At 35.9% G+C, this 17,424-nt stretch overlaps 1 protein-coding gene across 1 annotated transcript; it reads left to right on the top strand.

Moving 5' to 3' along the window:
• Positions 1-1,303: 1,303 nt before the first annotated feature.
• Positions 1,304-8,068, top strand: LOC130471750 (uncharacterized). Its single transcript, XM_056842041.1, has 8 exons — positions 1,304-1,801; positions 2,058-2,297; positions 2,411-2,804; positions 2,956-3,357; positions 3,568-3,773; positions 4,530-4,614; positions 4,691-4,834; positions 7,968-8,068. Exons 1-8 carry the CDS (start codon positions 1,304-1,306, stop codon positions 8,066-8,068), a joined length of 2,070 nt encoding a protein of 689 aa, XP_056698019.1.
• Positions 8,069-17,424: the final 9,356 nt, after the last annotated feature.

The following is a 17,424-nucleotide window of genomic DNA, read 5'->3' as shown; positions in this document are numbered from 1 at the left end:
AGCCATTCAATATGCTAGATACCAGGAAGAAACTTTGTCTGCAAATCACTCTAAAACACACAAAACTCCCTATTCTGACTATAGTGGATCCAAGACCAACAGTGTAGTATCTGCTTTGGCTAACTCAAAGCCACCTTTGCTGCCAAATCCTGGCAAGATAAACCCAAAAAGGCCTTATAAATACATTCCTGCAGATGTTAGGCAAGAAAAGATAACAAAAGGCTTGTGTTACTACTGTGAACAACCTTATGACAGAAACCATAAGTGTAACTTTAAAGAACCCCAGTTATTTCAAGTGGAAATTGCTGGATGTAGTTTGGGTAATGATGATGATGATATGGATGAATTTGATGATAGTTTCATGGTTATTGAGAGTAATCATGAACCAGTGATATCTCTACATGCTTTGTCTGGGAATCAGTCTTTTCAAACCATGAGGGTGAAAGGGATGGTTAATGGTCTCCCAATACATATTTTAATTGATTCTAGCAGCACACATAATTTCTTGGACCTATCAATGGCCACTAAGTTGGGCTGTATAGTTGAGTCTACATTAACTCAAGAATTAACAGTAGCTGATGGGAATCATATATCATGTCAACATAAGTGTGAGGCTTTAACTTGGTCAATGTAAGGCAGGCAATTTATTGCAGATGTGATATTGATCTCTTTGGGGTCCTGTGATATGGTTTTAGGAGTACAATGGTTAGCAACATTGGGTTCTATATGTTGGGATTTCAAGAAATTACTGATGGAGTTTATGACTGGTGGAGAAAAGTGTAAGTTGAGAGGTGTCCCACCTAAGAAAATTAAAGTGATTGAGGGTAGTCCATCCATGAAATTGTTAGAGGGAGCAGCTCATTTGTGTTTACTACAAGTGGTGGATACTGCCAATGATAAGAAGCATACTGAGATTGTTTTTCAGTCCATGGAAAGTTCTGCATCTCAGGTTCAGACTCAAATCGATGCATTAAAATTGAAATACAAAACAGTTTTTGAAGATCCAACTACTTTGCCTCCTCATAGAGGGGTGTTTGATCACAAAATACCTTTGTCAGTTGGTGCTGGTCCTGTTAATATCAGGCCTTAAGATACCCTCTTAAACAAAGAGATGTTATTGAACAGCTCATACAAGAAATGCTGGAAAGAGGGATAATACAGAATAGTTCTAGTCCTTTTGCTTCCCCTGTGGTCTTAGTTGGAAAGAAAGATAGAACTTGGAGAATGTGTGTGGATTATAGAGAACTGAACAAAAGGAATGTGAAGGATAAATTTCCTATTCCTGTCATTGATAAGCTAATAGATGAGTTGGCAAGGAGCAATTGTGTTTACTAAGTTGGACTTGAGAGCTGGCTACCACCAACTTAGAGTACATGAAGGGGATGTGTTTAAGACAACATTTAAAACCCATACTGGTCACTATGAGTTTCTGGTGATGCCTTTTGGGCTAACAAATGCACCATCAACTTTTCAAGGGTGGATGAATGATGTTTTTAGACCTCTGCTAAGGAAGTGTGTGCTGGTGTTCTTTGATGATATATTGGTATACATCAGTAACATTACAGATTATTTGAAACACTTGGAGGAAGTTTTCAAACTGATGCAACACAATCTGATGGCAGCAAAGGATAGCAAGTGCATATTTGCTACTTACAAAGTGGAGTATTTAGGTCATTTTATCTCTGCTAAGGGGGTGGAAACAGATCTTAAGAAAATTTCTGCCATATCTAGCTGGCCAGTTCCTACTCCAGTCAAAGTTTTGAGAAGTTTTTTGGGATTAGCTGGGTATTACAGAAAGTTTGTGAGACATTATGATGTCATTAGCAAGGAATTGACTAATTTATTGAAAAAAGGGTGTTTGCTTGGAATGACAATGCTCATTCAGCTTTTGAAAAATTGAAAGAAGCTTTGACTTCAGCTCTTGTTTTGGAAGTTCCTGATTTTTCTAAACCGTTTGTTTTAGAAACAGATGCATCAAAACTGGAATAGGAGCTGTTCTCATGCAAGATAATCACCCACTTGATTTCATAAGTAGATCTTTGGGTCCCAAATGGTAGAGGCTGTCTGTTTATGAAAAGGAGTTATTGGCTATTGTCTTTGTTGTACAGAAATGGGAGAAATATTTGATTGCTGGTCATTTCATCATCAGAACAGATCAAAAGAGTCTAAAGTGGCCACTCCAACAGAAGATTTCTACCCCTTTTCAGCAATTTTGGTTGTCAAAGTTGATGGGTTTTTATTATGAAATACAGTATAAGAGTGGTAAGGAGAATGTAGCTGCTGATGCTTTATCTAGTGTACATGGAGCTGAAATATTATGCATGGCTATATCTTTAGTCTCTTCAGACTTACATGATCAAATTAAGAGTAGTTATGCTACTGATAACAATATTCTTAATATTGTCACTAGTTACAACAAGGGCAATATGTTGCTCACTACAAGCTACAAGATGGGTTGCTACATAAAAATGCAAGATTGGTAGTTGGCCCTGATGAGAATCTAAGGAGAAAATTGTTGAATTGGCATCATGCCTCACCTGAGTGTGGGCATTCTGGTAGAGACATTACTTTGAAGAAACTAAAGACTTTGTTTTCTTGGAGAGGAATGACAAAGGATGTCAGACAGTATATCAGAAAGTGTCCCACTTGTCAACTTTCTAAGTATGACACCTCTGTAAAGCCTGGGTTATTACAACCTTTACCAATTTCTGAAGAAGTTTGGGTAGACATATCAATGGACTTTATTGGAGGATTGCCTAAATCCAATGGAAAAGAAGTTATTTTTGTGGTTGTTGACAGGCTGAGTAAATATGCTCATTTTTGTTGCCTTGTCACATCCCTATTCTGCTGTTGAGGTTTCCCAAGCCTACCTTGATCATATATTTAAACTACATGGCTGGCCAAAAAGTATTGTAAGTGATAGAGATGTCATTTTCTTAAGCCAGTTCTGAAAAGGGCTATTCTCTTTGCATGGTACTGAGTTCCTCCTATCCTCTGCTTATCACCCTGAAACTGATGGCCAAACTGAAGTGGTCAACAGGTGTTTAGAGACCTATCTTAGGTGTATGTGTGGGGAGAAACCCAAGGAGTGGAGTTTATGGTTGCCCATGGCTGAATGGTGGTATAATACTCATTTTCAATCTGCTATCCAACTCACCCCTTATGAAGTGGTGTACAATCAACCTCCACCAGTGTACCTACCTTATCTTGCTGGTGATTCTCCCATTGAAGTGGTAGACAGAAGTTTACAAAGAAGAGAACAAATTCTTGCACTCATCAAGTTCCAGTTAACTAGGGCTCAAGCAAGAATGAAGTCACAAGCTGACAAGCATAGATCTGACAGATCTTTTAATACTGGTGATTGGGTGTTGCTCAAGTTGCAACCTTATAGATAGAATACAATGCAACATAGAAGTAATCAAAAACTGGCTCCTAGGTATTTTGGTCCATTTCAGGTGGATACCAAAATTGGGAAGGTTGCTTATAAACTCAAGTTGCCTAGTCATAGCAAGATCCATAATGTATTTCATGTGTCTCAACTTAAGAAGTTTCATGGAACTTGACCAGTGGCTACTCAAGTTCCTATTTGGCTACAAGGTCGAGAGGAAGATCTTCTTATTCAACCTGAAGCTATACTAGACACAAGGGTGGTGCAATTCCAGAACAAAGATCAAATTCAGTACCTAGTACAGTGGCAACAGTGTCCACTTCATGAGGCTAGTTGGGAAAGAGCCAAAGATTTTGTTCAGAGATTTCCTTCTTTAAGCGGGGTGGTATGATAAGGTCAATTAGCTTATGGTTGACTTATCATGTTGACTTTCAGTTTTGGAGGGAAACTTTGTTATAACAGAATTTCTAACTGATTTCTTTTCTGTTATTTCCTGTCTTTGCCTAAGCTGTTTTGTGAGATTAGTTTCTCTCTTTTTCATTAGCTTATAAATAGATTACAAGTTCCTGTAATCAATTCATTCAGAAAATTAATAAATATCTTCTCCATTATCTCTTCTCGATCTCTTTCTCAGTTACTGTTAGTTTTTGCTATGGTTTGAGTTATTTAAACTCAAACTATTTGTTCTTTACAGTTTAAGGGTTGCTTTGACTGTAACACCGTCCTCGCTCCTCCATTATTCTTCAATTGTTTTAGCTTTTAGATTTTTCAGTTTTTTTAATTAATTTTGTTGGTTTTATAATTTAATTCAATTTAATTTTTGATTAACTTTTCATGTGAAGCGAAATGATGTGAAACGCCTAAGACCGTGTTCGAAGGGAGCGGAGATGGCATTCTACGGTGGTAGCCGTCGAAATCTGCATTTTGTGAAGTAGTTGATATCCTTTCTGATTTAGCATGAATTTCCAACTTAAGCCTAATTCGTAATTATTTTATTGTTTAATTGCATAAAAAAACTCATGTAGGTCAAGGATTTCTGAAATTTCGGAGAAGGAGAGTTGAAATGTCGGTTGAGGTGTCGCAATAGGTTAATCTTCCATCTCTCCTCTATTATTCTTCAATTCTTCTCGAGTTTTTTCAGTTTTTTGGTCGCTGTGATGGCAAGGAGATTTTTCAGTTTTTTGGTCGCTGTGATGTCGAGCTTGTTGGAGGCGAGAGAGACAGAGGCAATTGAACAGAGCAACCTTCGGGTCAGTTTCTTTTAAAAGTTCTATTTGTGTGTTCTTGTTAATTCGATTGCAGTTTTGAAATCTTCTGCCACAATTATTAATGGTGTTATTAATTCACTTTACAGTTCGGATCGGTGGCGGATCGGTGACAACAAAGATTTCATAACAGTAGGCTGTGATGGAAACGCTGTCGACAAGGATTATGTTATTGTTGCTGGTGTTTTAATTTCGTTTTGGTTGTAGTTAAGAATTGCAATGTTTTAGTAATGATGAATAATTTGGGTTTAGTTAAGCTTATATTTTGTTTGCATTTAAGTTAATTTTTAGTTTAGTAATTTAGTTATATTTTTGTTATATCTACGTAAGAATAATTTTACTTTATATTTTAGTTAAGAATAATTATGTTTTAGTTATGATTTTTTTTTCAGTCAATATGTTTTGAGTTTTAGTTAAGTTTTTTTAGTTTTAGTTATGATTTCTTGATTGTAGTTAAGATTTTCTGATTTTTAGTTACATATTGTTGAGTTTCAGACAAAATTTCGAGCTTTAGTTAAGATTTTTAGTTAAAATTTCAGAGCTTTAGTTAAGATAATTTTTGTAACACTAGAATAAAAAGATAATTTTTTTAGCACTAGTATACAAAGATAATTAGCACTAGTATAAAAAGATAATTTTTGTAGCACTAGTATAAAACAAATAACATTTGTAACACTAGTATAAAAAGATAATTTTTGTAGCACTAAGTATAAAAAGATAATTTTTGAGCAGAGAGTGCAAGACAATTTTTGTAGTACTAGTATAAAAAGATAATTTTTGAGGAGAGAGTGCAAGATGATTTTTGTAGCACTAGTATGAAAAGATAATTTTTGTAGCACTAGTATAAAAAGATAACTTTTGAGCAGAGAGTACAAGATGATTTTTGTAGTACTAGTATAAAAAGTAATTTTTGTAGCACTAGTATAAATAGATAATTTTTGATATGGCAGTTATTTTAACAATTTGTATCGAGTTTGTTTTACAAAGAAAGCTTGTAAAATAACAGAAAAATAAAAAATATTGGGAATTGTTGCTAAAAACGACACTAGTGTTCGAAAACTTTTGTGCTCCCTTTGGCCAGCCTCGAGAAATAAGGAAACACTAAATTAATTTTGTACCGCTAGCATAAAAAAACCAAATTTTTATATGGAAGTTATTTCAACAATTTGTATCAAGTTTGTTTTAAAAAGAAAGCATTAAAAACAACATAATATTTTTTAAATTAATCGGCTGATCACTCCGTAATTTAAACAATTTGCATTTTTAAGACCTTATTACTTATTTAACATATCAGATCATTATTTAAGATATAATCAAATCAGATCAGAAAAAATAAGTTCAGACCAACCAGATCAGATCATATGCTGATTATTAAATGCTAACAAAGTAAATCAAAGTGCAAAGTTAGTGGGAAGGCGAGATACAATCTGGGTCTCCACTCTTCTAGCTATAGCAAAGCATATCCTAGTGAAAATATGAGTTGCAGGACGAGCCCCAATGTCTTGCGTCTTAGAGAACTTCTTAACTCGCTTTAGCAACACAACAACATCATTATCCAGCTCCCCCAAAGAAGAAAAAGAAGAAAGAAAGAAAACCGTAACCAATTCCAACAACTTGCTTCATACTTGGCCCGCTTACGATTAGCCGCATCAGTCACAACCCGGCCTGGAGCAAAGTCAAACATCCCAGATGATTATTATTATTATTATTATTGTTATTATTATTGTTATTATTATTATTATTATTATTATTATTATTATCATTGTTATCATTGTTATTATTGTTATTATTATTATTATTATTATTATTATTATTATTATTATTATTATTATTATTATTATTATTATTATTATTTTATTATTATTATTATTATTATTATTATTATTATTATTATTATTATTATTATTATTATTATTATTATTATTATTATTATTATTATTATTATTATTATTATTATTATTATTATTATTATTATTATTATTATTATTATTATTATTATTATTATTATTATTATTATTATTATTATTATTATTATTATTATTATTATCATTATTATTATTATTATTATTATTATTATTATCATTATTATTATTATTATTATTATTATTATTATTATTATTATTATTATTATTATTATTATTATTATTATTATTATTATTATTCCTATTATTATTATTATTACTATTATTATTATTATTATTATTATTATTATTATTATTATTATTATTATTATTACTATTATTATTATTATTATTATTATTATTATTATTACTATTACTATTACTATTATTATTACTATTATTATTACTATTATTACTATTATTACTATTACTATTACTATTACTATTATTATTATTATTATTATTATTATTATTATTATTATTACTATTATTATTAGTATTATTATTACTATTACCGAGAGACATTCTGGGCTCCCACTCCTCTAGATAATGAAAAGTCTAAAATGGTAAAAATATGAGCATCAACACGAACCCCAATGTCTTGAGTATTAGAGAATTCTGAACTCGCTTTAGCAACGCAACAACATCCTTATCCAGTTCCTCCAGAGAAGAAAGGAAGAAAACCATAACCAATTGCCCGACAACTTGTTTCGTACATGAGAAGATCATGTTATTGTCTAGATCTGAAACGATCATGTTATTGTCTAGATCTGAAACGAGCAGATCATGTCCAGATCATAAATGATTTGTACATATCATGTCCATCTCATAATCGATACGTACAAATCACGTCTAGATCAGAAACAGTTTGCTTACGTCATGTTCAGATGAGAACCGATATGTCAAGATCAGGATTGATTTGTATAGATCATGTCCATATCAGAACCGATCAGTAAATATCATGTCCAAATAACTGATCTATCCAAATCAGAACCGGTATTATCAAATCATGTCCAGATCATAACTGATATATCCTGGTCAGAACTGATATGTGCAGATCAGAATTGATATGTACATATCATGTGTTGATTAGAAGCGATATTGCCAAATCATAACTGATATGTACGTATCGTGTCTAGATCGGAATTGATCTATACGTATTATGTCCAGATCGGAACTGACCTATACGTATCATGTCCAGAACAGAACTGACCTATACGTATCATGTCCAGATCGGAACATATCTGTATAAATTCTACATCTATACGTATAATGTCCACATCTATACAGATCATGTCCACATCTGTACAGATTAGAACCAATTTGTGATAATCATGTCCAGATCAGAATTGATATGTCTAGATCAGAACCGATATGTACATATTATGTCCAAATTTGAAATGGTATGTCCAGATCAGAACCGGTATGATCGGTATATGCAGATCATATCCAGATCAAAACCATTATGTCCAGAGAAGAATCAGTATGTGCAGATCATGTCCAAATCAGAATAGATCTGTACATCTAATGTGTCATGTCCAAAACATAACCGATATGTACAGATCATGTCTTGACCAAAATCGATATATACAGATCATGTTAGATCTGAACCAACCTGTCTAGATTTGAACCATACGTCTAGATCAGAACCGATATGTCCAATAATATATCCAAGTCAGAACCGACAATATTTTCCGATTCCGATAAAATTTCCGTTTCCAGCAATATTTTCGATTCTGGCAATATTTCCATTTCCGGTAATATTTTCCGATACGAGCCATGTTTCCGTTTCCGGCAACATCTACGACTTGAATAATATTTATATTTCCGTCATGAACCATATTTCCGTTTTCGGCAATATCATCATTTCCGGAGTATTCTTTATTTTGCCTTTTGACGATTTCAACTCCCACTGGAACCGAGATCCGTCGTTTCCGAATGTTCATAAATGGAGTATTTAATGAATAATATATTCACTTAAATACTTGATCCGTCCACGTATTATTTGTGTGACCCTACGGGTTCAGTCAAGAGTAAGTTGTGGATTAATATTATTAATTCCACTTGAACTGAAGCGACCTCTAGCTAGGCATTCAGTTCACTTGATCTCACTGAATTGATTAACTTGTTAATTAATACTGAACCGCATTTATTAGACTTAGCATTGAATGCATACTTGGACCAAGGCATTATTTCCTTCAGTCTCCCACTTGTCCTTAGGGACAAGTGTGCATTTCCTAATTCCTTTATTGCTCGATGCATGCTCATGAACATAAGGTAAGAGTAGTCATCCTTATTATGTCCAGAGGTATTTGTCGGTTTCAGAGTTCAACTGATCAAATAAACAGATAATCATAGCCTATGATTCATCTGAGCACGACCATGCATTTTTCAGTTTCTAGCTCTCCGAGTGGCCTTGTACAACTTTCAGCATCTCATCCCCATTTATGGGAGGACAATCCCAATCTTGTGATCTTGAGGTTAGACTTCGTTTGATAGGTGATTACCTGAGCGTTTCCGTTATAGTCTCCTTTTACGGTGCGGCGCTTCACAACGTCAAAATAACCAGTTCTCAAACAAGTAATCTCAAATCACTCAGGTATTGAGGATTAGTGTCTAATAATGTAATGAAATTTACTTATGACAAATTTTCATCTCTTACAGTAAAGTTTCATAGGTATGTCCGATACTAATCTTCTCAAGTAAGTATCTATGCAAATGATTGCGACATTGCCATGTCCACATAGTTCAAGAAACAGAACTACTAGTCATCTTGCACTCTAGTCGTCTAGCGTTTTCTATGCGTCCATCTTTATAGAAAACTTCCGACCAGGGACCGTTTTCAACTTTTTGACATTCAAGTTCACTTGATAGACATTTCTTAGTCACAGGACTGGTCCTGACAGTCTATCTTGAATATATTGTCAAATTGAAAGGACTCAACATTTAATGAACCACAAAATTAAATGGAAAAATGAATTATATTCATTTATATATATATATATATATATATATATATATATATATATATATATATATATATATATATATATATATATATATATATATATATATATATATATATATATATATATATATATATATATATATATTTTTTTTTTTTTTTGGTGCGAATGAGCCACAAGGGCGGGGATGAGAATCGATCCCGGGATCACCTGGAACCGGGATGGAAGCTCTAACCAACTGAGATATCCATCACTCTCAATTTTATTCATTTATATGAATGGTTAACCAAAACGTTTTGCAAAGTATTAAACTCTAAAAATTTAAAACATTTATTAAGGACATCAAAGTCATTCTCCAACATGCTTGATTCCCATACCTGCAGTGTGCGAGTTGGCTTCGCTTGCGGCAAAGGTAAGTGTAACGAATAATTTGGGATGGAGGGAGTAATATATAAACCTATAAAAATATAAGTCTTTAAGTGACACGAAATCAAACTTACTCAATAATTAACGATTATAGTCTAGAAGAACTTACATTGAAATCATAAATATACTCCAACTACAACTACACAACTACTCCATATAACTTATCACATCAATTCTTCAACTTACTAGTAGTTCTAACAAGTTTGAAGAACATATATCATGAATAGGATTATATCATTAGACATTGATCGATTATATATTACCAGTATACAAGTACGTAACCGTAAGTATCTAAATATAACTGATAACGTTATATTGAGACAACATTGGTATTAAGGTATGAAACAATCAATCTATGAGACTGTATTTCTTTTAGTCAACGTTAGAGTTGTACAATTTATAGTTGTTACTAATTAGTAATTACAGTAGCTAGCTAGTTACTAGCTAGTTTTTTTAATTTTTAGGAAAATAGTTGCTTATTTAGTTGCACCACTTATAAGCTGTTTATAATTAATAACTTATGAATATGGAGTTTAAGCATAGAAGCTTGTAGGACTAATAAATTTATATGGATTGTAAGTTATACTTTGTATTAGGTTATGACAAATATAAAACATATATTTCATGCGGAAAAACCATAAAGCCAGGAATCCAAATTAATTGCCACATAGTCAATTAGCATAATTTAGGATACATACATGTGACGCGTGCCTTCCCTAGCTGCGCCTAAACCGAACAAGAACAAGGTTAGGACTCCAAATGTCGCCCCTCCATAGATAGTCCACAACACGTTAGGATCCGCCTTAGATTCAATTAACTAGAATATTATCTAAGGTTTTATGTTATTCGAAAGCTTAATTATTTTGGAAAATTATTAAGTTAGTGTAAACTTAAACTATATGAATACTTATGATTATTGTGATGTATAAATTGTGATTGTGAATCACCTATTTATAGGGAGGAAATATCGGACTTAGATTTTCACTAGGATTCAATTTACTAATTCAATTAGAATCTTAGTTAAATCAATCTTTTAGAGTTTAATGCTTTATCAAACATATAATTCTTGTGGACGTAGGAAAACAATTAATCGAACAATCCTAAGCGTCTACGGATTCATAGCATTGCACGAACACACAAACACACGCAGCCCACGAGGGGCGCGCTGTGCGTGGCTCGGCCCAAGCATCGCTTGCATCACGCGACCCAGCTTTGGGCGCTGCTGCTGGCCTTGCTCGCCTGCTCGGCTGGGCCTGGCCTTGTTCTTTGCTCGGCTGGGCCTGCCTTGCTGTGCGCGGCTGGGCTTGCTTGCTGCTGCTGTGCGCGCGGGCTTCGCTAGGCACGGGCTTGCTTCGTGCTGGGCCTTGCGTCTAGCAAGCTCGTCCGACGATCGTTTCGTACGTCGCGCTTCCGATTCGTTTTCCGATTCCGGAATTCATTTCCGATTCGAACAATATTTAATATTTCCGATTCCGGAATTTATTTCCGATTCGAACAAATATTTAATGTTTTCGATTCCGGAATTTATTTCCGATTCCGACAATATTTCCGATTCCGGTAATATTTTCGTTTCCGGCAATATTTCCGATTCTGGAAATATTTCCATTTCCAATAATATTTTCCTATAGGTACCATGTTTCCATTTCCGGCAACATCTACGACTTGAATAATATTTATATTTCCGTTACGATTCATATTTCCGTTTCCGGCAATATCATAGTTTCCGGAGTATTCATATTTTGCCTTTTGACGCTTTCAGCTCCCACTGGAACCGAGATCCGTCGATTCCGAATATTCATAAATGGAGAATTTAATTCACTTAAATACTTGATCCGTTCACGTGAATCCCAATACCGTTCATCCCAAGTGTATACCCGACTTTTGCAATAGGGATAAATTTCGCAATTTACGACAACCCTTTACCTTTTTTATATCAACCAGTCAACCGAAAGCCCAAGTCTTGGGAATATGTATCTGATATATTACTGATTATAGATGAAACCAAGCAAAATTATTGACCATGACTCCTAGTGATTCCCTATTTCGGCTAATCGTAATTAAGTTTGGGTCTGAAAATATGTGACTTTTAATACGAAGTGTATTACTCTGATTGTCTAAGAGTATCACGCAAGAGGTTAAGTAATCATACTTAGTTTTCCAACGTGAATGCAGTTCCTATCACAAAATTGACAACCCTTTTTGTCTTATTACCTTTTTGTCTTGAGGTATGCATGATGTATATTATTGTTGCTAGCCCTCAAATTGCTAGCAAATCAAAGTGTTTCACTAAAAATTCTAACATAGTCATCAATAAGATGACCATGGTAGGGAATTAATATAGACCACACAAATTGATTTTCTTTTATCTTATATCTTTTCTTTTTTTCTTTTACCTTTTTTTTTATCCAAAAATCTTTTAACTGATTTTTTAGAAATATGAATAATCAATATATTTAATTTTGTGAAAATCAATAAATAATTTCCAAAAATAATTAGGAAAATAATTAACTTGTGAGTGTTGTTAATTCATGGTTTAAGTTCAATTCTCTCTCCTTTCCATCTCCTCTGTCGGCGTTGAAAAACTCACCGGCGAAACCAAATCGAGGCGATCCACTCCTCCTTCTCAACTCTCTTGCCCCCGACATCCACTCCACTCCTCCTTCTCAACTCTCTCAGTACACCATAAGATGATTTCCATCATCTTCAACCTCTGTTCATGCTACAGGAAAAAAAAAATTGAATGGCATAGGTTGTCAATGAGAGATACAACGTTTCCGAACGCAGATTAATTTGATGATATGGAGAAATGGTTGTCGAAGTTTGGTTAAGAATTGTAAAAAAAATGGTTTCTCAATTTTTCAGATCAGTGTTGCAAAATTATGTTTTAGATCTAGAAATTTTTTCAGATCAGTGTTGCAAAATTATGTTTTAGATCTAGAAATTACTTTGTAATGTTGTTTGGTTGAATTCAAAGTTACACATTGACACTTTGGGTGCATGTAAGCTATTGGGGGTCCGAGGAAAATGACGCTGAAAATTGCGTTTTGGGTTTGAAGGAAGAAGACGATGAACAGTAGTTTGTGGGCACTACCAAGGCACAATGATGATTAAAATAACCACGCACACTAGGGCATTACCATGTATCTTTATGGACATCACCAACCATATAAGATGAACTATATAAGTATAGTAGATGAGTGAAATTACCAAATAGGTGTAGAAGTTACCAAAGATAAGATTGTTTATTTCCATGTTCACAAATAAAATAAATCTTAACATTATGAAACGGACTAAAACGATTAGTAATTTTGAAATGGAGGTATTATTTGTTAAAATAATAAAACAATTATTATTTTTCTCAAAATAAAAAGTATGAGTTTTCTGTATTAGTATTATAAATTGGTGAACATGTGTGGGTCCAACTATTCACATGGTTGGATAACACCATATTTGTATACCAATTGGTCATTACCGACTTAAAACATGGTTCTATATTTAAGTTATTATCTTTAAGTAATTACCAAGATCACTCTTGGTAGTATCCCAAAAAATAAGTATTAGGGTCGAAAGGTAAATTTTGTGGTAGTTGGGTATGAGATTTAGTTAAAGTATTTTCATTTGGTCGTTACCGAGTAATCGGTTAGTAGTTACCGTAGAGAAAAACATGGTTCTAAATTTAAGTTATTATCTGTCAGTAAGGACCACGATATCTCCCGGTAGCTACCCACATAATAAATCTCAAAGTGGAAAGGTAAATTTTGTGGTAGTTGGGTATGAGATTTAGTTAAAGGATTTTAATCTATAAAATATATCTCCATATGTATTTTCCCCACCAAAATAATGGGTATTGGTTAGGGTGAGGGCTTTCTCATGGGTAAACATTTTTAAGATCCATTTCTATTGCAATGAATATGTATGTTGTACTTATTGGGTCCGTAAAGAATGCTACTAGCGAGTAAGGTGTACGTAGTAAGTTATGATGTTACTTTAACTCTAACTAATAACCCTTAGAGACATATGGGTATTTACATTTGGTTTAACATTAATAAGGGGTCGGCGGGTTCATCTATGAAACTAATAGTGAAACTTAAATCAATATACTACTTAGTGGTGTTACACATTTAATTTCTCTAGATATGTAGTTGTTTTTTGTTTTTACTAATAATGACAACAATTGAAATTGTAATGGATATTGTTGTTTTAATCGCCAAGTGTTAGAATGCTGTTACTATAGGTAACACACATATAATAAACACCAATGCCCGATGAATGCGAGAGTGAATGTTGATGAGGAAATGGACTATAGGTAACACACATGTATTAAAATCTAATGCCCGATAAATGCGCGAGTGAATGTTGATGAGGAAGATCCATTTCTATTGCAATGAATATGTGTGTTGTACTTATTGGGTCCGTAAAGAATGCTACTAGTGAGTAAGGTGTACGTAGTAAGTTATGATGTTACTTTAACTCTAAATAATAACTCTTAGAGACATAGGGTGATGTGGGTAAAAATACCCCGCCTACGTGGCCCAATCGCAGCGCGACACGTGGCACAACCCAATAGACAAAATTGCTTATTTGACAGCCACCTAGGAGTCAGCAAATGATGATGTATGGCTGAGTTTAATGTACAATCCCCTTAATGGCCCATGGCCCATAGGGAATGTTATGATAATGACACTTGTCATATTATGGTAAGCTAGCCAATCATGTGAAACCCTTCTAGGGTTTTCCCCCAAAAGGGGGAGACTATAAATACACTCAATTCCCAAGGAATTGACACAAGTTCCTAGATAGAGAAACACCCTCCACTTTCATATAGTTAATGCTTTCTTTTCATTAAGTACTTCTTCCTTAAAACTCTACTCTTACTTAAGCATCGGACGGAATATTCCTCCGGGAATATTCTTGTTTTGTAGGAAAGCCGCCGACGTGGACTGGACTCGACTCTACGTGCAACCGGATACCTCCTCGTCATCAACTATTGGAAAAACTCCCACAACATTTGGCGCCGTCTGTGGGGAGGTAAGGTAACATGGTAGACGTCCAGTACTTCAGAGACGCGCCCATCAATCAAAACGAGGTTGACGAGACCACCCTGAATGGAGACCATCCTCCTCGAGGGAGGGACGAGAGAAGCAACCATTATGCGGGGCAGGACGACCGTCCTGATCCCCCTCCTGAAACACAACCTGAGCAAGTCCAGGTGGAAGATGAGACGGGTCAGCCTGCATTTCCCCCAGGTGGTCATTTGAGGGCTGACGCCGACACGGTCATGGAGGAGAACCTAGATCTGCCGGTGTCAGCTGGTCAGCTCAAAGTTATTCTGGCCGGATTCAAGGCGCAGATGGACACACTTCAGGATGAGATCAAGACCATCCGCTCTCAGTCTCATGGGACGGGGATGCCATTTTTTAATGGACTCACTCGATCTAATGTATGGCGGCAAGATCAAGCTCGAAATGACGAGCGTGACAGACAATCGACAGGACTAGGACTTCTTTCCAGCCCAGGGCTCCCCGTCGGATTTTAACTACTCGGGCAGAACCCGGACCATCCAGAAGAGTACCAGTCATCCACCTAGACAGGCCCCAAGAAACTGAGCTGTCAGACACAGGTTCTACCCCTGTCATGGAGGATTCACCCCTTGCTGCTCCCTCGCGCCATGTCACCAGGACCAATGTCAGTCGCGCGGGCAGCGAGCGGCGTAGAACCTCCCAGGGTAGAAGGCAAGATCCAATATGCCATATTCAACAGGGAGTAGCCGACCTAATCTTTGACTACACCACACCATTTTGTGCGGATATTATGAACGCTCCCAAGGAGCCTAAGGTGAAGTCACCAGCTATTGACGCCTATGACGGCACCTCTGATCCTGATGTACACCTCTTGGCCTATCGTCACCACATGTATGTCCAAAGGATTACTGATGCAACCTGGTGCAAATACTTCCCGTCCACTCTGGAAGGTGTTGCCTCAAAATGGTTTGAGAAGTTGCCTGCTGGAACGATTAACACGTATGCAGAACTGGAAATGTTGTTTTCTGCAAGATTCATGGCTTATAAGGAGGAAAAGAAGACGAGCATGCATCTGGGCCGAATACAACAAGGAAAAGATGAGTCTTTACGAAGCTATGTGAGACGTTTCAACTTGGAGTCGGGACAAATTTCGGATCTACCTGATGGGGTAGCCTTTGACAACTTTTTTAGGGGATTTAAGAAGGGTTCTTTTAAGTTCGACTTGGTGAAGAAGAGTGTGAGAACTATGGAAGATGCCCTGGACGAGGCCGAATCCTTTATTCATGCCACAGAAATCTGTTCTGTCCCAAAGGAACCAAGGGAACTGAGACTGCAGACCACCCTCAGCGCAAAGACAGGACAGATAAAATGACCAACCACCCTAATGGGAGGTGGGCTATTGAAAAGAAGGGGTATTAGGCTAACACCTCCCAAGGACAGAAGAGAGGACGACCCTACGATAAAGAGAGATTTGAATATAACACTGACTTGTACACGATATTGCTGGACGTCAGTGATAGATATGAGATTGATCGTCCGTTCCCTATGAAGTCGCCGGTGGAAACCCGAGATAGCTCCCTTTATTGTAAGTTCCATTATGATGTAGGCCATGAAACCAAAGATTGCAAGAGTCTGCGCAGAGCTCTCGATGGATTAGCCGCTAAAGGATTTCTGAAATCATATCTCAGCACGAGCACCAGGGGAAATGGTAAAAAGCTCTATAAGAAAAGTAAGTCACCGTCATATCGGCGTGATAGCAATGACACTGATCCAGAAATCGTAGCCGTCATCTCTGGAGGCCTAGCCGCTGGGGGCCCAACAATGAGAGGACAAAAGGACTATGTAAGCCGGTTGGGGCAGGTAATGTTGTCAGGAAAAGCTCCAATGGACCACTTCCCTAAAGTAGAGATTTTTGAAGCCGATAGAGGCAAGATAGCCACTCCTCATGACGATCCCTTGGTTATTGAACTGAAGGTAGCGAACCTCAAAGTAAGGCGTATCTTAGTAGACACGGGGAGTTTGTCAGATATTATCAGTACAACTTGTCTGAACCGTCTCGAACATGATCCTAAGACGATTGAAAAGATACATTATCCCATCATTGGATTCGGAGGCGGCATAATTCATCCCCAAGGGATAATCACTCTGCCCCTACGAGTAGGAGGCCGACATCAAAGTAGGAACTTGAACGTCCGATTTCTGATTGTGAAGGATCTCACTGCTTACAATATCATCTTGGGACGTCCCACTTTGAATCAGGCCAAAGCAGTGGTCGTCACTCATCTTATGCTTATGAACTATGTCTATGATAAAGGCCAAGTCGGCACTATTCATGGTGATCAACAACTAGCAAGAGATTGTTATCTCACTACACTAAGTCCCGAGGCTTGGGGAGGCAGCAAGACTGATGAAGTCAGAGCAAGTTCAAAAAGAAAACTAGACGAGATAGAAGATAAA

Source organism: Spinacia oleracea, chromosome 4, assembly GCF_020520425.1.
Source record: "Spinacia oleracea cultivar Varoflay chromosome 4, BTI_SOV_V1, whole genome shotgun sequence".
In the NCBI taxonomy this organism is placed as follows: Eukaryota; Viridiplantae; Streptophyta; class Magnoliopsida; order Caryophyllales; family Amaranthaceae; genus Spinacia; species Spinacia oleracea.
Note: the sequence above shows the minus strand (reverse complement) of the source record. Positions and strands in the feature narration are given on the sequence as shown.

Coding starts and splice junctions, on each gene's coding strand:
- LOC130471750 (XM_056842041.1), top strand. CDS start 1,304: ATGAGTTGGCAAGGAGCAATTGTGTTTACTAAGTTGGACTTGAGAGCT. Junction 2,805..2,955: donor TGTGGTTGTTGACAGGCTGA/GTAAATATGCTC, acceptor AGTTCTGAAAAG/GGCTATTCTCTTTGCATGGT. Junction 4,835..7,967: donor GGATTATGTTATTGTTGCTG/GTGTTTTAATTT, acceptor TGGTATGTCCAG/ATCAGAACCGGTATGATCGG.